Genomic DNA, 26,748 nt, shown 5'->3' with positions numbered 1-26,748 from the left:
TGAGCTAAGGATTTCAAAAGATTTGCTTGTTAAAATATGTTTTAGGATTAACAATTTGAGTGATTAAGTTTGATTTTGTCCAAATTTACGCTTATTTTTCTAACGATTATCATGATAAAGGTATGATTCTTACTGATAGTTTTGGGCAGTGTTCAAGAAGCCCCACAACCAAGGGTGGACATAAGGGTAGACAACTTTTGGGTTAGGGTTACTTTTTAAGGGTTAGGTTCCCTAACCGTAACCCTTACTCTAACACTAAAAATGTGTCTACCTTTATGTCCACCCTAAGTGGTTGGGCTGCTTGGATACTGCCTAGTTTTGCCTTTTGGACTGTTTTGGAATGCCACATATTACGAGAAGAATAGTTTACTGTTAACTATCAAATAAACCAACGATTGTTAAATTTTACACCATTGAAAAATATATAACGCGTATGATTTCGAATTTAGCAATAAAATGTAACCATAACATGAGAAATTGATAATTAAGGCCATCGAAAAGAATCAATCTTGCAATTTTTGCTAAAAGATAAAATCTATCAAATACTCAAATAAGAATATTAGTGTGTTCCATTTGTCCATGTTATCTATAAAAACCCTTTTAAGGATGGTTTGTTGGAGAGATCATGTTCAGTTCGTTACTCAGTTTTGAAAGTTGGCTTTGACCCTCAGGTATGGCCTAGTTCTAATTCTATACAGGGATAGCTAAACTAACTTTATTCACAATAGCTAGTTGTTGCGAGAGATTTTATATTTTTAGAAGTCATTCGATTGCGAAATAATCGGTCATACATCCGGATTCCGGATCCCGATGGTACTGTCGCAGCACTCTCGTGGCACTCTCTTGAATCTATGCTTTTCAACGAACATGATTGAAAGTTGGCACTGTGCCGCCAAAGTGCCACGACAGTGCCACTGCCATGAGAGTGCCGCGACAGTGCCATCGGGATCCGGATATATGACCAAATAATCGTAGAATATTCTTCAGTAGAGTTTCTCAAAATATACAACTAGATTTCGTTAACATTCGCATGTTGCTACTTTACTGAGTCCTGAATCCAATTCTGAATCTTTTATAGTATAATTGAACAAAATACATGAATTAGGTACTATTATATTATATTGGATTGTGATCTAGTTGGCCCTGATATCGACAATCTTGCTCATACAGCTGATAATTTCACTTACTATATGTATATTTATTCAGATCATCAATCAACTTGTGACTTTATGATTGGCAACCAGCCAACCACTGTAGCTATTGTTTCTGAGAGTAACGCGTTTACCTCTATTGGGATATCCTTCCTCTTCCAGCTCCAGGATGAGGAGATGCAGGCCCGCGCACCCCCCTTCCAGCTCCAGGATGAGGAGATGCAGGCCCGCGCACCCCTCTTCCAGCTCCAGGATGAGGAGATACAGGCCCGCGCACCCCCCTTCCAGCTCCAGAATGAGGCGATGCAGGCCCGCGCATCCCCCTTCCAGCTCCAGAATGAGGAGATGCAGGCCCGCGCATCCCCCTTCCAGCTGCAGGATTTTGTGAGACTGATCTTCCTCCTGGGCTGGCAATAGGTTGCTGGTGTCTGGGACCGGCTGATAGACTGGTCTTTTTTTCCCCCTGTGTAATATGTGCACTGTTCCTTTGTCCCTGACTCTGACTGTGGGTTCCACCCTGTGTATGTGCACTGTTCCTCTGTCCCTGACTCTGACTGTGGGTTCCACCCTGTGTATGTGCACTGTTCCTCTGTCCCTGACTCTGACTGTGGGTTCCACCCTGTGTATGTGCACTGTTCCTCTGTCCCTGACTCTGACTGTGGGTTCCACCCTGTGTATGTGCACTGTTCCTCTGTCCCTGACTCTGACTGTGGGTTCCACCCTGAGAGTTGGCACTGTAATCTCCGTACGTATCAAACTTGGACTGCTCATCTCTCTCTCTGATCTGAAACTGGACCGTTTCTCTTTTGACCACAAACCACTTGCCCAAACAGACGCCGCATCCTGCTATAAGAACAACAAACCCCACGATAAGACCTATTGTCGTCTTGGCACTCGACTTCATTTTACAATCACAAAACGCAGTCGATTCAGTTTCTTCGGGAGAATCCACCTTGTTAGTATAGCCACACGAACACTCGTTCATGAAGTCGTTTTTACATGTCTTATCAGGTTCGGGCGCCCTTGCATACATCCTTTCGCATTTTATCTCAGTTTCGTCACTGTTAATACGGCACGTGTTTATTTCCCCCCTTTTAGGACAGGTCTTTGTGAGAAGTCCCGGGTATTTACAGTATTCGTTCCAACACTTTGTAACGCTGTCGTCTGTGTCTCTCTTTTGGTCCGAGAGGTAGGTGACCAGGGTGAGGGTCATCAATGCTAACAACCACCTCATTGTTCTAGGAGATTGTAGTTTTATTAGGAATATGGTGCTACTAGACCAAGTGTAACCTTACTGTATCTTACTATATGTAAAGCGAGCCTGATATACAAAGCGATCTTACTGATATATAAAGCGAGACGATGTATATTTTACTGACACCATGACATCAACTTTAACACAATATTCCGCATAAGCCGTGACGGATAAACAATCGAAACTTTTTGGCTGGGCCGAATGTTTTTATTGCCTTTTGACCAGTATGCAGAAATACAAAATTGGCCAAGGAATAAGAATTTTAGGTCCCGAAATTTGGATTCCCAAGTGGTGTCAAAATCACAAAATACTAATAGACAAATGTTGTTTTATTTTGACACCATTTTAGTTGTCATACGTTGTATGACCCGCCGCGCACGAAGTGCGCGGCTCCCCCTGTATCGTCAGGACGATAAATACTAAATAGTGAAACGACCGTGGGGGTCGCAACGTGATACAACATTTTAGGGTTTGACTGGTTTCTGCTTGGAGCTAAGAGGTGACTGCGACATAAGGCTGGCTTCGTTTAATATAAGTACCCAAAAGCGAAAGTGGAATAGCAATGTGTCAACGCTTCTTGCTTTAACTCCTTGAACAGGACTCTTTAAAGCTTTCGAAAAATTGAATATTAGTATTACAATGTTAATCCCAAGTTTCAACTGAAAACTTTTAGAAATGCTGAAAAAAGCTGGAGGTCGCAACATTTATATTCACGATGGTGCTGAATGATGTAATGATATTGGCGATGTTTTCAATTTAAAATGTCGATAAGAAACAACAAAGGTCTCGGAATTCTAAGGAAATTGAGGCTGGTCGGAAAAAGGTTGCAAGTTATCCACAATCACTATATTATTGGGCTATTATTAGAACAATGGCCCGGCAATGATATGAAAAGAAAGAATTTATCTCTGCAAGGAATGATGGTAATAATCCCAAATGCATAAGTACACATTAGCCTGGTAGTCGCAAATAAACATTTTGGCTATTGATAAATTTTCATTACTATTAGCGCATGCCTGATGCCCACATCCAGAAACACGCTATCTTGCAAGGCAGCCTGGGAGGAAATTTTTTTTTTGGGAGGAAAAACGGGAGAAAAAGAGGAAATTTTTGAGAAGTTACTCCTAAATTTCGAAATATTTTTTTGGAATAAAGACAAATTAATTGAGGAAATTTTGAAGAAAATTTTTCGATTGTATAAAAATCAAAGAGGAACATCCTGTCAGTTTTGGAACACAGTGAAATATTCTGATTGGAGAATGCAGATTGCTGTTGTGAAGTTACCAAATTTACGTGAGTACTTGATTCTTTTCAATCCCAGTTTATTGCTGTCCTACAAATTTCTTTAATGCCAAATGCCATCTAAAAGACCCTATTTCGCAAAAAATTTCCGGGAGGCTGCGCCCCCTAGCCCCCGCCAAGGGGCTCCGCCCCTGGACCCCGCTGGGGGCTGCGCCCCCAGACCCTTGCCACAGCTTGCTCGCTTCGATCGCTGCGCAGTTGGATTGGACACGTCGACTCGCTTCGCTCGCCGACAGCCCCCTCCCCAAACTTGCGAGCGAAGCGAGCGGGCCACAGAATTTAGAAAAAAACGCATCTGGGAGGAAATATAAAACTTTCTGGATGTGGGGCCTGATGAGAATTGCCCAAAATAATGCTTACGTAACCCCGTCTGTATGGCCTTTGTCCAAGTTGGCAAGTTCCATTCCAGCAGATAGAGAATATGGATGGTAGCATTTGATCCTTTTGCAGGTTTTTGGTCTCGAAGCTTAGTTCCCCATGGTGTATAGGACGTGCCCAGTTGACCCTCTTTTGGTAGAATGTTCCATAGCCTATCATACTTAACCAAAGATGAATTTTCATAACTGTGTTAACATGGGTACAATGGAACGGTCTAATACACCGGAGAAAGGAGTTACTGTGTGGTGCAGGCCACTCCAACGACTAGGAGGAGACCTTTTCAAGTGAGTAAGTAAGTAAGTAAGTGTTAACATGGAATGCTGACACTTCATGATGAGGGGAGGTACAATTACCCAGATAGCTGCTCTGTGTTCTCTCACTGTTTTGTGTCTGAGACGAGGATTGCGTCACAATATTATTCGGTTTCCTGAATGATAAATTTCCAGACCGCACGTGCAGGGTATTATCAATTATAATTATTCGGTTTATTTGAATTGAAGCGTTCAGCTGCTTCCCCGGGTGAGTCCACTCGATAACTTTCCATATATCTCACTATCGCCTGAAAAGCTACACAGTTTATTCTAAAGAAAACTTCAACGAAAGAAATAACACGTAAATCCCTTATTATTACCCCTCATAAATTTAACCAAGTTTGGAATTAACGCTTTAAATAACGGCCTTAATTTTTTTTTTGGGAAAATATACAAAATACTATTAAACTTTTACATAATACAAATAATATCATCCGGAGACAAACAAACAGTCCATAGGACTGTACAATAATTATGGGTTGTGAAGAACATTACCAAATTCTGAAATTAAGACAAAATTCAAACGATTGTCTAGATCTACAAACCTGTTTTTAAATTTTGTAATTACTCAGAAGTTAAGTTATGACCCGGTGAAAATTGAAAAATTTTAATTTCATTGTAATTTTATGATTACAAAATTTATTGTAAATTTGTTGTATTTCAATGTTATGTAATGGAGGCTACAATATATGAAGTAGTTGTTTTAATTCTAAATAAACTTCCAAACTCTGACACCCTGCTGTATCAACATATCAGCGTACAACATTTTAAACGTCTTATAGTACATCCTACCTACCTATCTTAAGTTAAGTCCTTTCTCTTCTGTTCTGCTTATCAATGCAACATAAACTTGTCATTGGTTTCACATTACAGTTCTTGTAGTTGTATCACATCAGCTTTAGTTCATCATGTAGTACATCTTATAGTACATATTGGCATCTCATAGTGTAGTACATCCTAAAGTACATCCTACCTGTACATTAACGTGTGTCTAGCATATACCGATTATCATGTACAATAACAGACTCCTCCCATATTTAACTAACATCAGTTAAACGTCTTTACATTGCTTATTCTGTACGTGTGTCACTGAAGTTATAGTGTGTACAGATCTTTGTCATTTGTCTGCTTTTTATGCTTCATAACTGTTATTTTCAGTGCATGCTCTAGTTTGTGTTGACTTTATACGTAGAATGTATTCTGTGTAGTTAAAGCTCATGCCTTCATTGTTTGCAACATTGTACAGTGCTTTGTACATTGTACAATGTACATTATACATTGTATATTGACTGGAGGTGCAGTGTACATTAAATCACAAATAATATATCCCTTTACAGTGTAACTGGTATCAGCAGGTATCTTAATCTAATACATTGTAACGTATATCTAATATCTATACTATACTTTAAACTTACCGAAATCTCCCCAGCTACGGCGTAAAAACACAAAACATTTTTACCCTCATCATAGTAGAGTTATAGAAATAAAGCATTACCATAAAAACTTGCAAAAGTTGGAATTCACGATGTATGGCGCATTGTTTATTTACGATATATAGTATTAGATATTCAGTACATTTGCGTTTTCGATCTTATTATTTACATAGGACTGTGGGATGGGGTCCCGGGTCACGTGATCGTGTGTCAAGTTCATGGCAACATAACGTCTGCCTTTTATTTGCTGTCTGCTCGATCTTTCAATTATTTCTATTATCCGAAAAATAAAAAGATACACTGCAAATTTGGTCTTTTAATGATCAAATTATTCTTGGATTTAGTTCACGTGAATAAATCACGTTGTTCGTACCCGTAATATCTTAGTTTCGTACCCGTTATCTTAGTTTCGTACCCGTTATCTTAGTTTCGTACCCGTTATCTTAGTTTCGTACCCGTTATCTTAGTTTCGTACCCGTTATCTTAGTTTCGTACCCGTTATCTCAGTTTCGTACCCGTTATCTCAGTTTCGTACCCGTTATCTCAGTTTCGTACCTGTTATCTTAGTTTCGTACCCGTTATCATAGTTTCGTACCTGTTATCTTAGTTTCGTACCCGTTATCTTAGTTTCGTACCCGTTATCTTAGTTTCCGCTTTTATATTGTATTTGTAATAGTGTATTGTAATCTACATGTAAATTGTAATGACCAGATCTTGACTATGTTATTGTGGCCACTCAATATTTGTTAACAGTATGTACTTTGCCTAGGCAACGAAGTACACATTGTACTTTCATTATTCGATAAGCGATTCACTGCTATTAATGCAAATGGTCCTGAGTGCGCATATTGTCTATTATGGTCTATTAAAGTATTAATATGGTATAGTTATAGTTTTGAAAGTTTGAATTTTGAAGTGTAGGATTGTTCCAGCACACAGACCGTCGTTTATTTTAAATTTTGAAGTACGTGTACCGTAGTACAGGAAATAACTTATCACCAGAAAAGTGCTCCAGATCTCATCAAACTTATCTTATCTTATCGGAACTCTTCTTAGTTATTTTTGCTCGCGCCTGTTTAAGGACGCCTCCTACAGCCTTTTATTGTACACACTTTTTCCGTCCGACAAGAAATCAATCCGATGGGCAGTGGGCAACGGAGAATTGTCACATAAACTGCACCAGATTTGAGATATATAATTTATAAACAAAGCATATGAAATCTCACTAATCTCTGATCACACATGTCCCAGATAAGAGATAAAAACAGCACCTGAGATACTATGTCGGGTCTATCCTACTTCTCGTCGCTTGAGGAGGTGTCCCAAACTTCTGATGCTGAACTTAGGGATGGTATAGGTTTCTTGGCCCCTGATATCGTCATAGGTATAGATATATTTTATATTTATATAGAATATAAATATATAATATCTTTATAAAAGATATTATCCATATTGTAGTGTTCTCTCTTTTAATTTGGTTATATAATATGTGAGACAGTGACTAATACAAACGTGGTCTTTAATTAATCAGATAATATTTCAAATAACTTTATTAATAACATAACTTAACAAATAACTAAAACAGAGTACGTGTTCCAACTACGGAAGGAACTGAGGGAGTGCCAAGAGGGTAAAACTACTGCTGAGGAGGAGGTTACAAGACTACTTGGGGTGTCAGCTGGTCTAGGGGATACTCTACACTCAGGAAGTATGTTTTACAGGTCACGGGGTGCCCCAAGAACCTTATCTTAAATCTAACTCTAACCTAAACCTTAACAACACTTCCACAACATTTCACACTCTTAAAATCTGTAGTGTATGGAGGGTTTCAGTATTTCTTACCTTCATTTCATTTACAATTATATAGATATAATTATTCAGTCAACCATTACTTAAACTCTTACTTTCCCAGTGATGAACACGAGCATACATGACGCTCCCCCAACTGCTCCCCCTCTTTACAACTTTGCGTCCCAACCTCCACCACTTTCTGGTACCATGTTCCCACCCCAACCTCTCACCCCTCAACAATATCACACTAGTCCCTCAGTGGCCAGCTTCCCTGAAGTTGCAGGGAGTGTGTGGACGTGGGCCCACGATGGGACCAAACCTAACGGTATTACAGAGTTCCTACCTGATGGTGGTACAAAGTGGTTCAATGGGGCAAGGCAAGGTCATTGGAAGTTAAAGGAGGGTGGAACTGTGTTGGAAACTAGTTTTAATGGAGTCCACCATGAGCTGGTATATGTTGCTAGTGAGAAGAAAGCAGTGCTAAGATCTCCGGAGAGGTCACCGTCCAGTCAAATGTGGATCCAGGGTGATCGAGGTCGGTTATTACTTTTTGATTTCAAGATTTTACTTTCTAAAATCTGAAAGCACAACCTCATCCTCTACAACAACACCTTCAAACTCGTCTAGCACAACAACACTATCGAGTTCATCTAGCACCACATCTTAATCTACCCAAAATATGTACAATGATAAAGAAAGTTCATGGATTATTTCTTTGATTATGCCGTCAAACTTTAATGTTAATACCCGAACTTCAACTATCAGACAGGTTACCATTCGGAGGAAACTTCTCCTCAACCAGAGTATCCTTACGAGGCCACCACCAGAAATATGTTCGAGCACTCTCTAATGGTGGTGTTGACTGCCAGATAACTGGTGTGACTGAGGCGGCTGTGTGCGAGGTGGTTCAAGTTAAACCCGATACTGTTGCTTTTAGGTCACATTACGGGAAGTATCTCTCAGGTACGTCTGCGCAGTGTTTCTTTTCATGTTCAATGTTTGTTTATTTTATTCTGTGACTGCTGTTGAAGACTGGTGCTTCTAAAATCTACAAACTGTACAGTGTGAGCACTGTTGAACTTTTAAAAAGTGCACTTTTTTCATAGTTGAAACTGTACAACCAGTTCTAACTTCTAATACATAATAGTAACTCTGTCGAAAATCCTCAGCACAAAGTTTAACCCTATCCCCAAACCCACAAAATGTATGTATTGGTTGGCTAATGATTGAAAGTCCGCTACTAAAGAAACTTTATAATCGTGAACCCTTTCAGCTCAGCCAAATGGAACCCTTGAATGGAACAGAGGAGGAAGCCCCAATATTTGGGAGTTTTTCCACGTTGGTAGAGTGGCTGATGGAAGGATAACATTACTCTCATACCACGGTAAATACGTGTCAGCTCAACCTGATGGGAGGATTGAAGTTAACAGAGAAGGAGCTGCTGCTTGGGAGCATTTTAGTGTGACAGAGGGTCCCAGTGCGGCAGCCTGTGCGGCAGCCTGTGCGGCAGCCTCAGCTGACTCTCCTGACCACGCAGACTCTGTAACGGGTAAAGTCTTCCTGCAAGGTCACCACGGTTACTTCGTTAGTGCCAATGCAACCTGCCAAGTAAATGACTGCGGCAGTTCGGAGACGATTGATGTGATAAAGATTAGTCCAAATGTTGTCGCTTTCAGGTCCTACTTTGGGAAATATCTTTCAGGTAATAAGCTTGTCAACTGGAAATCGTTTCGATTCACCAATTGATTTCATATGGCCTTTCTGGCACAGATACTGATAGTGTTCAATTTCCACGACATATCTGATATCTATAACGAACTATATTTGTATTAGTTTTCGACGGTATGAAAATTGGCCAATAAAATATTGCTGAATCTCTCCTAAACTTTGCAATTTCAGCCCAAAAAAACGGCTCTCTGCAATGGAACAGGGACAGTGCCAAAGATTGGGAACAATTCACCGTGAACAAAGTTAACGGAAAATACACATTCCGATCATCGCACAACAAGTTCATTTCTGCGCAGCCTAAAGGAGGGTTAGAGGTAAAGAACAGCTTAAATTCTTTCAACACAACTATAGTTTATTTAGTTTAGTTATTTTTTTACCAATATTTGTTTTGCCTGGCTGTCTCGGGAAATTCAAGATTTTTTTTTTCAGGTTGACAGGAACAATGAGGATATTTGGGAACAATTCAAAGTTATTCACAAAAATACTCGAACTGTAAAGCCTGCGCCTGTTTGCTTAGATCCGTTTCCTGGCAACATAGCAGGGAGTGTGTGGACGTGGGCCCACGATGGGACTAAACCTAACGGTATTATAGAGTTCTTACCTGATGGTGGTACAAAGTGGTTCAATGGGGCAAGGCAAGGTCATTGGAAGTTAAAGGAGGGTGGAACTGTGTTGGAAACTAACTTTAATGGAGTCCACCATGAGCTGGTATATGTTGCTAGTGAGAAGAAAGCAGTGCTAAGATCTCCGGAGAGGTCACCGTCCAGTCAAATGTGGATCCAGGGTGATAGAGGTCAGTGAATTTCCTTTCCATAACACTCTCATTTATTTGTTATCAAACCTCTTCTCAGGTGCCTTTGCATTCTTTACGTGCCATTAATAAATTCTTTGCCATTTTGATATAGCAAATTTCTTAGCAACTTTCTATTCTGAGCACAGTATCATACTATATAGCTAATATCGGTGCGATGAAGGAAAGAATGTAGCATGAATTTTTTGTAGAGTTCAACCGTCAACGATATAATTGTCCGCACTATCACACTGTGTCACCCCGTATAAAAACTGAACCTTGAATTGAATCGGTAATTCTTATCATGTTTATTGAGGTTGAGATTTTAGGTTCACTCAAACTCCGGTCTTTAAAACTGTTAGTATTGGGTATGAGAGACTACACTATTAAGAATATTTCAGTTTAAACGCGCGTGCAAAGTATAAAAACCAACCCGTCATTATGACAAGTATTCATCCAAGGTCACAACGGTTTATTCGTCAGTGCCACCACGATCGTCAAATGTATTTCTTGAGCTTGTTTTAGTTGACGTTTCACCAACGTGTAGCAAGAGGTATACAACGTGTAGCAAGAGGTATACAACGTGTAGCAAGAGGTAAACAACGCGTAGCAAGATGTATACAACGTGTAGCAAGAGATATACAACGTGTAGCAAGAGGTATACAACGTGTAGCAAGAGGTATACAACGTGTAGGAAAAGGTATACAACGTGTAGGAAAAGGTATACAACGTGTAGCAAGAGGTATACAACGTGTAGCAAAAATTATACAACGTGTAGCAAAAGGTATACAACGTGTAGCAAGAGGTATACAACGTGTAGCAAGAGGTATACGATGTTTAGCAAGAGGTATACAACGTGTAGCAAGCAAGAGGTATACAACGTGTAGCAAGAGGTATACAACGTGTAGCAAGAGGTATACAACGTGTAGCAAGAGGTAAACAACGCGTAGCAAGATGTATACAACGTGTAGCAAGAGATATACAACGTGTAGCAAGAGGTATACAACGTGTAGCAAGAGGTATACAACGTGTAGGAAAAGGTATACAACGTGTAGGAAAAGGTATACAACGTGTAGCAAGAGGTATACAACGTGTAGCAAAAATTATACAACGTGTAGCAAAAGGTATACAACGTGTAGCAAGAGGTATACAACGTGTAGCAAGAGGTATACGATGTTTAGCAAGAGGTATACAACGTGTAGCAAGAGGTATACAACGTGTAGCAAGAGGTATACAACGTGTAGCAAGAGGTATACAACGTGTAGCAAGAGGTGTACAACGTGTAGCAAGAAGTATACAACGTGTAGCAAGAGATATACAACGTGTAGCAAGAGGTATACAACGTGTAGCAAGAGGTATACAACGTTAAGCAAGAGGTATACAACGTGTAGCAAGAGGTATACAACGTGTAGCAAGAGGTATACAACGTGTAGCAAGAGGTATACAATGTTTAGCAAGAGGTATACAACGTGTAGCAAGAGGTATACAACGTGTAGCAAGAGGTATACAACGTGTAGCAAGAGGTATACAACGTGTAGCAAAAATTATACAACGTGTAGCAAAAGGTATACAACGTGTAGCAAGAGGTATACAATGTTTAGCAAGAGGTATACAACGTGTAGCAAGAGGTATACAGCGTGTAGCAAGAGGTATACAACGTGTAGCAAGAGGTATACAACGTGTAGCAAAAATTATACAACGTGTAGCAAAAGGTATACAACGTGTAGCAAGAGGTATACAACGTGTAGCAAGAGGTAAACAATGTTTAGCAAGAGGTATACAACGTGTAGCAAGAGGTATACAACGTGTAGCAAGAGGTATACAACGTGTAGCAAAAGTTATACAACGTGTAGCAAAATGTATACAACGTGTAGCAAGAGGTATACAACGTGTAGCAAGAGGTATACAACGTGTAGCAAGAGGTATACAACGTGTAGCAAGAGGTATACAACGTATAGCAAGGGGTATACAACGTGTAGCAAGAGGTATACAACGTGTAGCAAGACGTATACAACGTGTAGCAAGAGGTATACAACGTGTAACAAGAGGTATACAACGTGTAGGAAAAGGTATACAACGTGTAGCAAGATGTATACAACGTGTAGCAAGAGGTGTACAACGTGTAGCAAGAGGTATACAACGTGTAGCAAGAGATATACAACGTGTAGCAAGAGGTATACAACGTGTAGCAAGAGGTATACAACGTGTAGCAAGAGGTATTCAACGTGTAGCAAGATGTATACAACGTGTAGCAAGAGGTATACAACGTGTAGCAAGAGATATACAACGTGTAGCAAGAGGTATACAACGTTAAGCAAGAGGTATACAACGTTAAGCAAGAGGTATACAACGTGTAGCAAGAGGTATACAACGTTAAGCAAGAGGTATACAACGTGTAGCAAGAGGTATACAACGTGTAGCAAGAGGTGTACAACGTGTAGCAAGAGATTTACAACGTGTATCAAGAGGTATACAACGTGTAGCAAGAGGTGTACAACGTGTAGCAAGAGGTGTACAACGTGTAGCAAGAGGTATACAACGTGTAGCAAGAGATATACAACGTGTAGCAAGAGGTATACAACGTGTAGCAAGAGGTATACAACGTGTAGCAAGAGGTATACAACGTGTAGCAAGAGGTATACAACGTGTAGCAAGAGGTATACAACGTGTAGCAAGAGGTATACAACGTGTAGCAAGAGGTATACAACGTGTAGCAAGAGGTATAGAACGTGTAGCAAGAGGTATAGAACGTGTAGCAAGAGGTATACAACGTGTAGCAAGAGGTATACAACGTGTAGCAAAAGTTATACAACGTGTAGCAAAAGGTATACAACGTGTAGCAAGAGGTATACAACGTGTAGCAAGAGGTATACAACGTGTAGCAAGAGGTATACAACGTGTAGCAAGAGGTATACAACGTGTAGCAAGATGTATACAACGTGTAGCAAGAGATATACAACGTGTAGCAAGAGGTATACAACGTGTAGCAAGAGGTATACAACGTGTAGCAAGAGGTGTACAACGTGTAGCAAGAGGTATACAACGTGTAGCAAGAGATATACAACGTGTAGCAAGAGGTATACAACGTGTAGCAAGAGGTATACAACGTTAAGCAAGAGGTATACAACGTGTAGCAAGAGGTATACAACGTGTAGCAAGAGGTATACAACGTGTAGCAAGAGGTATACAATGTTTAGCAAGAGGTATACAACGTGTAGCAAGAGGTATACAACGTGTAGCAAGAGGTATACAACGTGTAGCAAGAGGTATATAACGTGTAGCAAAAATTATACAACGTGTAGCAAAAGGTATACAACGTGTAGCAAGAGGTATACAACGTGTAGTAAGAGGTATACAATGTTTAGCAAGAGGTATACAACGTGTAGCAAGAGGTATACAACGTGTAGCAAGAGGTATACAACGTGTAGCAAGAGGTATACAACGTGTAGCAAAAGTTATACAACGTGTAGCAAAAGGTATACAACGTGTAGCAAGAGGTATACAACGTGTAGCAAGAGATATACAACGTGTAGCAAGAGGTATACAACGTGTAGCAAGAGGTATACAACGTTAAGCAAGAGGTATACAACGTGTAGCAAGAGGTATACAACGTGTAGCAAGAGGTATACAACGTGTAGCAAGAGGTATACAACGTGTAGCAAGAGGTATACAATGTTTAGCAAGAGGTATACAACGTGTAGCAAGAGGTATACAACGTGTAGCAAGAGGTATACAACGTGTAGCAAAAATTATACAACGTGTAGCAAAAGGTATACAACGTATAGCAAGAGGTATACAATGTGTAGCAAGAGGTATACAATGTTTAGCAAGAGGTATACAACGTGTAGCAAGAGGTATACAACGTGTAGCAAGAGGTATACAACGTGTAGCAAGAGGTATACAACGTGTAGCAAAAGTTATACAACGTGTAGCAAAAGTTATACAACGTGTAGCAAAAGGTATACAACGTGTAGCAAGAGGTATACAACGTGTAGCAAGAGGTATACAACGTGTAGCAAGAGGTATACAACGTGTAGCAAGAGGTATACAACGTGTAGCAAGAGGTATACAACGTGTAGCAAGAGGTATACAACGTGTAGCAAGATGTATACAACGTGTAGCAAGAGATATACAACGTGTAGCAAGAGGTATACAACGTGTAGCAAGAGGTATACAACGTGTAGGAAAATGTATACAACGTGTAGCAAGAGGTATACAACGTGTAGCAAGAGGTCTACAATGTTTAGCAAGAGGTGTACAACGTGTAGCAAGAGATATACAACGTGTATCAAGAGGTGTACAACGTGTAGCAAGAGATATACAACGTGTAGCAAGAGGTATACAACGTGTAGCAAGAGGTATACAACGTGTAGCAAGAGGTGTACAACGTGTAGCAAGAGGTATACAACGTGTAGCAAGAGGTGTACAACGTGTAGCAAGAGGTATACAACGTGTAGCAAGAGATATACAACGTGTAGCAAGAGGTATACAACGTGTAGCAAGAGGTATATAACGTTAAGCAAGAGGTATACAACGTGTAGCAAGAGGTATACAACGTGTAGCAAGAGGTAGACAACGTGTAGCAAGAGGTATACAACGTGTAGCAAGAGGTATACAACGTGTAGCAAGAGGTATACAACGTGTAGCAAGAGGTATACAACGTGTAGCAAAAGGTATACAACGTGTAGCAAAAGGTATACAACGTGTAGCAAGAGGTATACAACGTGTAGCAAGAGGTATACAACATGTAGCAAGAGGTATACAACGTGTAGCAAGAGGTATACAATGTTTAGCAAGAGGTATACAACGTGTAGCAAGAGGTATACAACGTGTAGCAAAAGTTATACAATGTGTAGCAAAAGGTATACAACGTGTAGCAAGAGGTATACAACGTGTAGCAAGAGGTATACAACGTGTAGCAAGAGGTATACAATGTTTAGCAAGAGGTATACAACGTGTAGCAAAAGTTATACATTATACAACGTGTAGCAAGAGGTATACAACGTGTAGCAAAAGTTATACATTATACAACGTGTAGCAAGAGATATACAACGCTGTAGCAATTTTCAAAACGTTTAGCAAGTTTCACAACGTGTAGCAAGAGATTTACAACGTGTAGCAAGTTTCACCCGAATAAATACCTTCAGAAGGAGGGTTTATGCCTGAGGAAGGTGCTGAATATGCGATAGAAGCAATAGATGGTCCAGCAGCTGGATACGCTCTAACTTACAACTCTGATAGAAGAAACAACAGTTCATACTGGGTCCACACTCAGCCAACATACCGTCAAGATAAACATGATAAGTGGAGAATAATGTACACTACCGTTAACTCTGAACCTTGCTACAAGATCGAAGTTCTGCACGGTGAGTGCATCGTTTGTACTTATATTGTTCAATTTTATATGCGAATTGAATCATTCTTTATAGATTATAGAACACTAAACAGGGTCTCATGAACATTTAAATTAAACAACAGTAAGGTAATGGTATAGGCAAACACTGATTTATCGCAAACCCCGATTTATAACCGCGACTGTTTCCCTTCCCCAAACTACTGTAGTCGACAGCGACTTCTGATAAACATATAAAAGTACTCTTCTTTGTAGGTACAAATAGTGGTAGAATGCTAGTGGTACACAGTGATACACACGGTAAGGACGGACGAGCACTAGTGCATAAAACCCCACACAGAGAAACAGATGAATGTTGGATGATTGAACCTGTTACCCAGGATAACGTTACTGTCGGCTACAAACTAAGAAAATCTCAAGACAGGCACAGGAACAAATATCTGGTGTCAAGAAGACTGCGGGGTGATGGAACCTGGTGGGTTGATGTCACAGATAAAGGGGTCGGAGCTGAAGACTTTTTGTGGAGAATAACCAAGTGTTGAATGTGCATTGTGTAAGGAAATGTGGAATATGTCATCTGATTTATGTTTGCTGTCCGTTAGTTTAATTTCAACAATTCTTTAAGTTAGATCTTACTCAAGGAAGATCGCAATCCGGATTTTTGAGAAATAAAACGAATTTTTTTGTTATGTAATGTGGAGGCAGCTGCCAATAATTCAGGGCAGTATTTGTAGATTTAGAGGCTAGAGCATATTATCATATGTATTTTATTTTTAATTGTAGTTACAGTCGATTGAATTTGCAGCGTATAAAATAATGTTCAGCAGTAAATAATAACAATTATTGTGTAACGTTTACGATCCTTTTATTGATTTTATTGATTATTATAACATTATCAAACGCATTTTATTTAGTTCAATGAAGTTAAGTTGTAGATAGTAGTAAGGTAGAATATAATAGAATTGGATATCACTACATTTACTTGTAAGTGTTGCTTGTTGGTATTTTAACGCAGCAACTCGGCAAGGTTTTGCTAACGAATCCGCGGCTTTCGTTACCTAAAATGAGGATCGCGACGTGAGACAAATCAAACGCACTGTATTAATTTTTTCAAGAATAATCATGTTTGTGTCACAAAGTTTAACAGCAATTTCAACATTACTTACTTTTTTTTACTTTGGGCGATCCTCAATCGAAATCCCATTCACTGTCTGCCTCCACACGTCTCGATCGCACATAACAGTTCGAAGGTCGTCTAACTGGAGCCCAGTGTCACGAGCTACTACGTCCAGGAAGGTGAGTGGTCTCCTTCCACGGCCCGATTGGGCAAGTCGCCAGGGGAGGATAGTGGAGATAACTTGGTCAGAAGCTCTCATGCAATGCCCAGCAAATCTGGAACGCCTCGACGCAACCACTGAGGCAATAGATGGAAGGTTGCCATAGATCTGCTTGAGGGTTGGATGCTTCTTCCACGAGATGTTCTTGGCCTTCATTAAAAGACGGGTGTAGCATCCGTTGAGGCGTTTCTCAAGCTGCTTGTTTATGGTCCATGTCTCTGATCCATAGAGCAATACTGGTTCGACACAGGCTCTAAAGAACTTGACTTTCAGTTGTTCGGAAATGCCAGAGGACCAGACTTTTTGCAGTTTAATACAGGCTGACCAGGCCATTCCTTTCAACATTAAAACATATAATTATAAATTTAACTGAAATAAAATTAAAAAAGCTGACATCACTCATTTTAATTCATAATCAACTCTTTCAAAAATAGCATTTACCCATGATCATGATAGTAAGGTTACTGTTAGTCGAATAATTGTGTGTGGTACAGTACTTTAAGTTTATCCGTCGCTGTCCTTTAAATATCTGTTGGCTTTCTAAATTATAACCCTGCTGGTTACTTTATAACCCTGTAGCTGATAAACAATACCTATTTAAGTGAAAGTGTTACTACTGTTACTACTATTGTGTAAGTTCGGTTGCACGGCTCAAGATTTCGCATGTTAATTGATTGGAGCCGCGCAACTTGACCGACCTCAGATCTTACTAATAACTTAATATAACAATCAGCAGCATTTAAAATAATAAAATGTGTTTCACTAGGTGAATCACCGTTCGGCCAACAAAGTTTCCCAACATTTGAAGTAGCTATACGTGGACACCACAACGGTTTTCTTCAGGCTTTCTCTGATGGTAGGGTGGATAGTAGTCAAGAAGAAATAAAGAATGATACTATCTGTCGCGTGGTTCAAGTTAAACCTGATACCGTGGCTTTTTACTCTCGATATGGGAAATTTCTGTCAGGTAGGGTTAACCCTTAATTTCTCCAATTTTTCTTAGCAATGTGTGGTTTGCTTATGTTTCCAATTTTCATATCAGTACTCCACCGTAAGCTCTAATTCAACACCCACAAGACATTTTATATCGACTGGTATGATTGCATACGCCGGCTACCCTTTTTTTTTTTTTTTTTTTTTTTTAAGAGAGGCTGGGCATAGAAAGCCCACTAGAGGATAGCATTAAGATGCTTTGCCTACCTCTGGGATGAGGGGGGGTTTATTGGAGACAACAGTGTGAATTGTGGAGGACGGTGGTGGTAATGATCTGAATGGGAATACCGCGCTTTGGTACCAGATGAGTTTATAGATCAGTTAGGCAAGGCTGCAAATGTGATGTGTTAATGCGCTAAGTTACGCCAGTCTGATCCAGTTCTTCTGGTACTATTAAGCGTTTGGTGCGGTTTGTGAAGTTGACGATTGTGGTAATGTGGTGGTTGTCGAATATGTCGTTGACCGAGAGGTAGTAGTCCCGAAAGTATTGACCTCTTAGTTGGGCAATAGCTGGGCACTGTCCAAGAAAGTGTGAGACAGTTTCCTCTCCGTCACCGCACATAGGACAAGCACTGGTGCTAGATTTGCGGATGGTGTGAAGGTGTTTGTTTAAGCCACAGTGGCCCGTGATTAGGTGGACTGCGGTTCTATAGTCTTGTCTATTGTTGATGAGTGACGTGTTTATATTATTGATTATTTTGGTGTGCTTTTGGCCAAGGTTAGTTTGGTGTGTCTAGGACCATCCGTTAACCAGATATCCTGATTCAGTCTGTGGACTTTGTTGTTGATTTGTCGTTTGATGTAAGATTGAGGGATTGGGCATTTCAAAACGTGTTCGCTGGTCGTGCCAAGCTTGGCCAGCTCATCCGCTTTTTCATTTCCCCACAACCCAATATGGGCTGCGATCCACCGGCTACCCTGTTCCCGATAATTAGATATGAGTCCTGTCAGTGTCAGGAAATAATTAAGATGCCTCATCTTATTCAGAGATGAGGCATCTTTATCACTATCAGCGTGCACAAACAACAAAAGCTGAAACTAATTGGTAATTCTAGTAGTAATTAAAATGTGAGTGTTTGTTTGTTTGTTTGGGGACCGGTTTTTTGGTACACCGGCCAATGTTTACAAAATCATATGATACATAACAATATAATTGTATTTAATATACGTGAATATTAGAATAGAAATGAAATCTTAAATTTCTATTTATTCCCTGAAATTGCTACTAAGTTCAAAATAAATTTATATGATGAAGTCTACTATAAGAATATATATGAAAGTCAGACCTGCTTCGCGAAAACTAACAGTTCTGTGTGCTAACAGATCCTGACTGATACTAATTTACACTAACTAACTAAGTAACTAATACTCTTAACTACCTAAAAACCAGCTAGCTAGCGTGTGTGCTCGTAGAGCAGCTTAAATAATAAAATATGAGCCACAGTTCATGCTGCTTAAATCTCCTCACAAAATACTGCATCGTAAAAAAACTCGTTAAAAACGGTTTATAGAATACAACGGCCACCACTTACACCAAATTATAAATACATACTATGTAAAAACTACACTGAATCACCACGTAGATAACGAAAGTGAACATAACTTATTAAAGTTCATAAATTCTGATAACAAGTCAGTGTACTTGTAGATAAGGCTCTAGCTCTCACTAACACAATTAACTTTATTGTCTCTGATAAAATAACGCTTGCTATTGTCCTGCTTTATAAGTTCTTTCATCTGTTTGACAAGTCCACTGTGTAGCATTCTCTGCTCCCTTGTCCTATCCGGTGCAAGATAAACTGACTTAAAATCATCATTTGTTTTAAGTTTGTGTGCATTCCTTAGTATAATGTCCACATCGCTAGAGCTTTGTAACTGAACTTTGACTGGTCGCGTTTTCTCAGGAACTTTCTTCCCAATCCTGCATATCTCATCCGTGTCAGGAAAATGACAGCCAGCCTCAGCAAAAACTGACTTGAAAAAGTCCGGGAGAGGGTCCATCTCTAATACGTCCTCCCACTCCCCTTCTTCCGTCTCCTTCAAACCGTAGATAATCAAGTTTCTCGATCTTTCTTCTTCTTTATTCACTGATCGCACGGCTTCTTTCACAGTTTTTGTTGTCAGCTGATTGTTTAGGACGCTGTTCTTCTTGACGACATCTGCCCAACTTCTCATTTCATTCTTTACAGTTTTCTGCACCGATTCGATCTGATTCTGCTGTCTGTTTATCAGCTGCTTTTGCATGTCTATCTGTTCTGTTTTCATCTGATCTATCTTGCTGGCTGCAGACCTGCATAGCTTCATATTGCTGTCCATTAAATTTACTATGCTGCTGAGGAAATTTACAAGCGGACCCTTAAGCAGTTTTTGTAGAACACCCTGGTTGATATCAGAGAAGGACGAGACATTCACGGCTTTCATGAGCTTTCCAATCTCCGATTGCATATCCTTTTCCACTGTGTGTAGTAAGTCCACAGAGAAATTCATCAGGTTAGCGTGGTGTGTAACACTTGCAGATAACGACTGCTGATAACAAGCTAAAAACGATACAAATGCTAAGTGGTTTACTGCTTACTGATCAAGTGGTTTACTGCTTACTGATGAGTTGAATTTGACTTCGAACACTTCAGCTCAGCCAAATGGAACCCTTGAATGGAACAGAGGAGGAAGCCCCAATATTTGGGAGTTTTTCCACGTTGGTAGAGTGGCTGATAGAAGGATAACATTACTCTCATACCACGGTAAATACGTGTCAGCTCAACCTGATGGGAGGATTGAAGTTAACAGAAATAAAGCTCAAGCGTGGGAAATATTCAGGCTGGAAGAAGGTAAAGTTCCTGTTAAACGACGCAACAGTGATACCGACTACGCAACATCATTAGCCAGTCTAGGTGGAGTCGGACTGAAGGGGCACCATGGTTTTTATGTTAGTGCGAATGCGACATGTCAAGTGAAGTCGTTTGGTAGCTCAGAGATTATCAGTGTGATTAAAGTTGGACACAATGTGGTCGCTTTCAGGTCTCGTTTTGGAAAATACCTCTCCGGTTAGCAAACACATTTTTCGTTACATTCTATATTTTTACACATTTTCACATAAAAAATGGAATATGTTCATATTCTATTTTGATGAACAGATTGTTGATTAAATTGTACACGATATTGTGTTCATATTACAATATTCGAGTTATGTACTGCCCAAAAATGTTTTCACATTGTTAATAATTGGGTATTATGCCTCTTGAAATACCAAGAAATACCGCTATTAAAATTATAAAACTCTCCTCCACTCTTCAGCCCAACCTAATGGAACACTACAATGGAACCGAGATAGGGTTCAGATCTGGGAGCAGTTCACACTTGCACGCTGTGATTGTGTCGAGGAAAAGTTCACGTTCCGATCCCACCACAACAAATATATGTCAGCTTCGCCTGATGGAGAGTTAGAAGTGGATAAGTTGTCCGCTTCAAGCTGGGAACAGTTTACTGTCGTTAATGCTTAATAACTGTTACTGTCACCAAGATGTAACTAGGTCGAACGGAAAAATTAGGTCTCACGCAGGAATTAGGTGTCTAGCAGGAGCTTGTATTTATATATATATCACGCGCCTGCGTGAGACCTAATAGTAATTCCTGCGTGAGACCTAATTTCTCCGTTCGACCTAGTTACATCTTGGTGACAGTAAGCTTTGAGATTTTTAACTAATAAAGCACTCGTGGTTTCGAAAAAACTTCGTTCAGTTCAGGTCTTTGTTTGATGTCCTTTTCAAATCTCGCTAGATTTATATTGTTTTCATAGTCGTATATACTTATATAGTACTACTACTAGTAGACTGTAAGTGTAAGAGTAAATGCGATTTACAATCTGATCATGATTGACGCAGTGAGACGTCAGCCACTGGTCATAATATTTTAGCTTAATGATTTGATTGGGAATCGAGCGGTTTACTCGATTAATGTTTACTCAAAATTATAATACAAACAGTAATAGATAGAACATAGTAATGTTAAAGAATTCTTTTTAAAAAAACCTTCTGGAAAGGGCACTGCACCTGTTATATTATTATTAATCATAATGATATTGATTTTATTGTAATAAATTATAGCAATGCTATTTGTCAACACTGCAAAATTACAGACATTGTAGATTACTTTGGAGATTACTTTAGAGATTACTTTAGAGATTACTTTTAGATTACTTATAGAGCTAGGAAAACCCGATGTTATTTTCGATGTTCGACTCCTATCATGATTATAAGTGATAAGAACCATTTGATGTTTTGAAGATAGTTAATTTGTTTACTGTCGTAAGTCAAAGTGGTTGCGAGAAGCATTATTTGATGCGCGGCCTATAGTACTTATAGTACTACATACTAGTAGTGCATCGCGCTAGATAACAAGTTAAGTTTTACCTGGGGACCCCAGGCTATTATGTTCATAAACAATAGTAAAGATTCGGCGGAATGACAGACTGAGCGCCGCCCAGTAAGTTAAGTTATACCTTATATCTTTATATTATATTACCTTTTTTCTGCGCGGAGTTCACACTGCACTTTGCATGCACGATAAGAGCAAAGAGGTTCACAACGTGTAGCATGAAGAAAATTTGGAGAGCAGTCTTACCCAGAAACCCTTACTGGATGGGGCCTAACTTTGAAAGAAAAAGAGTTATAGACTTCCGGTTTTTGTAACATGTTTGTCTGGTAAAAGTTTAAGTAACGTTACCTCCCCAAGAGGAAAATTTAAAACAACGTAGTTGTTGAGTTATCTCAAAATCTCCAGAAAAGTCCCATTTTGGACCGATTATAAGTTTGCAACTTTATCTTTGCGGATTCCTGTACTCTGATTGGCTGAATCACGTGCTATAACTATAAGCTGCTTCAACATTGGAATGCGCCACGCGTGCAAATCACGCTAATTAATCTTAATGTCGCGCGCGAGGTCAAGCCGTCTGTCTAAATTAAACCAATGCAATTACTCTAGTACCACCACCAGCCAGTTACTTTTGCTGGGCAAGGTACTTATACTATTAATAATTAAATTGTGCCCTAAATCGGGAAAAATAGACAACTGTGACGCTAATTAATTGGTATGTGGTATATCTAATGGCTCTGCATAGTTATTAGTTTTGCATTACCTGGGGACCTCAGGGCCAGGCTATTATCTTATTATGTTCATAAACATAGAGATTCGGCGGAATGATGCACTGACAGGCTGAGCGCGGCCCTGTAAAGTTTTACAACTTCGATCGGAATCGAGTTATGTCGAAATGATACGTTATTAATGATATTTCAGTAGGTGAAGTTTTTAACAATTCTGAGAATAAACTATGAGTGACAGTCTTCAGTCTTAAAGTATTCTTAAAGTTTTGCTATAACACCTCTCCGGTCTTTCTGCCAGTTAAAGTGAAATACATATCAGTACGAGGTCTTATAGTTATAATGTGCGAGGTCGAGGAATCGAATCACAACACAATTACATGACCGGGTGAAGAGGAGTATTGTTATTGATAACATATTTTTATCATTACTGAAATGGTATGGTGTACGAGGTCGAGGGTACTTTACTCACTAGCCAGGGTGATATTAGGAAGCGAATTACAGAGTTTATTTTTACTTTAATTCGCGTATGATCGATTACTGCGTGCAAATTAATACAGGCATGGAGCTTTCCTAGCACTGCTGCCTGTTTCATTACCTCCCCTGAGTAATATGAACTATAACAACGTCGGACAATGTCCTTGGCAACACGATTTACCGTAATATATTTAGAGGCTGGAACAAGTTTGTAATGTTGGCGGGGACTAGCTCGTGAACTATGTTGTTGAGTGCCATAATTTCGTTGACTTTTTCCGCAAATTGCCCCTTGAAAATATCATATACTAGTAGTTTTCAATTTCTGTGCCTCCGGCAGACCAAGGAGAACCTTGCCGTCGCTAACTTACGGCACAATAAAGTTCTCATAGTTGTAATATTCTGGACAAAAGGTTAGAATTTTTTGAAAAAAATTCAACGGACTTTAACTTGGATGGATCTTAAATGAACGGACTTTATTTGAACGGACATTAAGATGAACGTTAAGGCCTCCAGCTTTCAATTAATGTCCGTCCAAATAAGGTCCGATAAGGTATGAGACCGCGGTAATCACTAATCCTTCTATTTTGATTCATGACTTAATAGAATAGACGGAAAACTTATCAGATAATTTACGGAAATATTTTAATATCTGACCTCTGGGGGTTGAATAATATTTGCAAAACTCTTTCCTGCAGAATGGCGAATGCAGATTGCAAATTTAATTTTACAGGAAAGAACCATTCCAACTGCTCTCTACTTAATATATATATATAATATAATAAAATCAGCGTACTATAAAGCATAAGTTTCCTGGTCATTAAATTAATGATTAATCCATATTTGTTTGATGAATTGATTCTACTTTTTTTCGTAATCTAATGATCACCTGATGTTTAAATATTAGTCCTTACCCGGGGTCGTTCACATTACGTAATTTGCCCAGGGGGGGGGGTTTCCAAATGATTACGCTAGTTTAATTTTGACACAATAGCTATGTGTAAAACTGATTACGGAGGGGGAGGGGGTTAAAAATTGGCCAAAATTGATTACGTAATATGTAAACGACCCCTATAATAAATCTGGTCGCAAAACTTAGCCGTGGAACTGGGCTGTTAAGAGCGAAAAAAGATTACTAAAAGTATTAAGTGTTATCAATGTGCATCATCCAAACAGCCATCCAAACAGCCATAATATAATAATATAACTTAAATTGGAGTCCTCGATTACTCGTAAAATATCTATTCCATATTATATCTGTTCCATATATTGGGACCATCGACGAGTCCAACTCGGCGCGCGTCCTGGTAGGTTGTAAACCTACAATAATAAACACATACCTTTGCTGTGACTCAAGGCAAATCACATACGACCGTCGACCTTTTGATTGTGGAATTCGATTAAAAGTTCCTTTGAGATCCTTCGCCTCTCAATACTCCTTCCGCGGAACAAGTGGAGAGCAGTTGGAATTTGTATTACCTCATACCTGGACAATTAGATGAGGATCACGCGTTCCACGGAACGTACCTATTTAAAAAACTAGCTACGTTGCAGGGTACGATAAATTTAGAATAACTGACTCTGAGTATATGGCTCGATCCTCTCTAGCGGGCCATATTGCATGTTTCAAGTAATGCTTTAAAGTTTAAATTCTTTCTGTTTATAAATTTGACCAAAACCCATAATCATGGGTACTGGAGTGGTAGAGTGGACCGCTGCCAGTGTCTCTCTTTCCCAAACAAAAGGAAATGATATTGATATTAATTTGAATAACCGTCCGCAAATGCAAAATGATACCGGGAATGAAATCGGTTGCTCGCTTTTCCCATTCATTCACGACTTACAAATTGTAATAAGTTTCAATTAATTAACCAGAAAACCTTACCGCCTGCCGGGCTTGCTACTGCTAGAGGTCAACAGCAGTTTGTCCTCTCGCGTGACGTAAAGTTTGCTTTTCGCACGCTTGATTGAGCCTAGTAGCCATGACGACCACATTAATTTGCAAAGTTAAAAAGCTGTGATCTTTTATTTGGCCAACAATCAAACTTTTCAGTTTAATTCAGAATCTAGGTTGTCCCAAATTTTGCTCCTGGTGAGCTAACTTTAGATTTACGATACGAACATTTTGTTAAAAACTGGAATGTTCTATCTATTTTACTTTTGGGGATATACCCCAGCTTACCTGAGGACCCCAGGCTGTTATTAAAGATTTGGCGGAATGACAGGCTGAGCGCGGCCCAGTAAACCCCAGCCGGTAGGGTTTGCTGGGTATATCAATCACATGCTGCTTACGCGTCGATACCTATAAAAAAAAGTACTTTTTTATAGTATTCCGGGATAAGGTTGGTAGTAAGTGTCCAATTAGCTAATGTTTATAGAATATTTATTACCGAGTACAGCTGCCCCTATTACAATTGACACCACCACACTATTACAATTGGCCATGTTCTTATTTCTTTATACTGTCTGACTGATGATAAGGCCATAAAAGCATTTGGCACAGTTTCCATTGTATATCTCTCACAGTTTTTACGGAAAGTCGTGTTAAAGTTAATACCGTGGTGCCCTCAAATCTGATCCCAACCCTAACCCTAACCCAAACCCTAACAAAATCATTTGCTGAAACACTAACCATAACCTTAACGAGAAATTATACCAACTTCCTTAAAATTATATCATGGTCATATCGCGTGAATATCAAGACATTTTGTTCGCCAATATCTCGCCAGGGAGCATTTTAACCCTATGTCATGGGGGTGATTCGGAATCAACGTCCAAAAATACAGCGATTCGAGTTAATTTCAACTGTCGGGGTAGGGCCTGTCGTGATATCATGGATCGCTTAGGCTAGGTTCCACCAGGATCTGTTACTGTTAGTCCTCGTAATTCTGCGGCCTATATGTACCGTCATCTCGCACAACTCTTTAAGAATCTTGTGAATTTGGCATGTGAAAATTTGCAGCCTTTCGGACATTGATTGGGTCAACGAGGTGTCGTACGTCACCTCAAGATATGGGGCTGACCATGCCAGAACCCAATTGATTGGGTATAAGGTCACGTGATTATGAACCTGAGGAGTGAGGTCACGTGGCTGTGACGTCACCAGAGCTTGCTCTCCGAACTCGAGCTACTCGATCAGGCCTTATATGAAATAATATAGTGTATAATGTATCGCGTGTAATCATGGATCCAATTATAGGAGCTGCGCAATTATTGCTGCATATTGATCAGGTATCACCTTCTGAAACCCATCAGGCAACTGGGCCAGAGATTTGAAAATAGAAGGATTATTTGTTGATGAATATCGAAGCGAACATCATGTAACCCTATGTTTTCGAGGACGTTAAACACGATAA

General features: G+C 39.6%; 1 protein-coding gene across 2 annotated transcripts; it reads left to right on the top strand.

Annotated features, from left to right (window-relative positions):
• The first annotated feature begins 599 nt into the window (after positions 1-599).
• Positions 600-22,110, top strand: LOC134817951 (uncharacterized). Of its 2 annotated transcripts, XM_063827332.1 has the most exons (11): positions 600-671; positions 7,082-7,214; positions 7,416-7,538; positions 7,743-8,156; positions 8,387-8,584; positions 8,895-9,323; positions 9,521-9,663; positions 9,779-10,142; positions 17,596-17,796; positions 20,453-20,866; positions 21,117-22,110. In XM_063827332.1, the coding sequence occupies exons 2-11, from the start codon at positions 7,112-7,114 to the stop codon at positions 21,320-21,322; spliced, it is 2,595 nt and encodes an 864-aa protein (XP_063683402.1). In that variant the 5' UTR covers positions 600-671; positions 7,082-7,111; the 3' UTR covers positions 21,323-22,110. The 2 variants fall into 2 exon arrangements, with proteins under 2 accessions (XP_063683402.1, XP_063683403.1); XM_063827333.1 differs by lacking the exons at positions 17,596-17,796; positions 20,453-20,866; positions 21,117-22,110 and adding exons at positions 15,287-15,505; positions 15,748-16,386.
• The last annotated feature ends 4,638 nt before the right edge of the window (positions 22,111-26,748 follow it).

This window comes from Bolinopsis microptera, chromosome 7 (assembly GCF_026151205.1).
Source record: "Bolinopsis microptera isolate Bmic1 chromosome 7, MBARI_Bmic_1.0, whole genome shotgun sequence".
Lineage (NCBI taxonomy): Eukaryota > Metazoa > Ctenophora > Tentaculata > Lobata > Bolinopsidae > Bolinopsis > Bolinopsis microptera.
Note: the sequence above shows the minus strand (reverse complement) of the source record. Positions and strands in the feature narration are given on the sequence as shown.

Coding starts and splice junctions, on each gene's coding strand:
- LOC134817951 (XM_063827332.1), top strand. CDS start 7,112: ATGTCGGGTCTATCCTACTTCTCGTCGCTTGAGGAGGTGTCCCAAACT. Junction 9,324..9,520: donor CTTTGGGAAATATCTTTCAG/GTAATAAGCTTG, acceptor TTGCAATTTCAG/CCCAAAAAAACGGCTCTCTG. Junction 17,797..20,452: donor ATATGGGAAATTTCTGTCAG/GTAGGGTTAACC, acceptor CGAACACTTCAG/CTCAGCCAAATGGAACCCTT.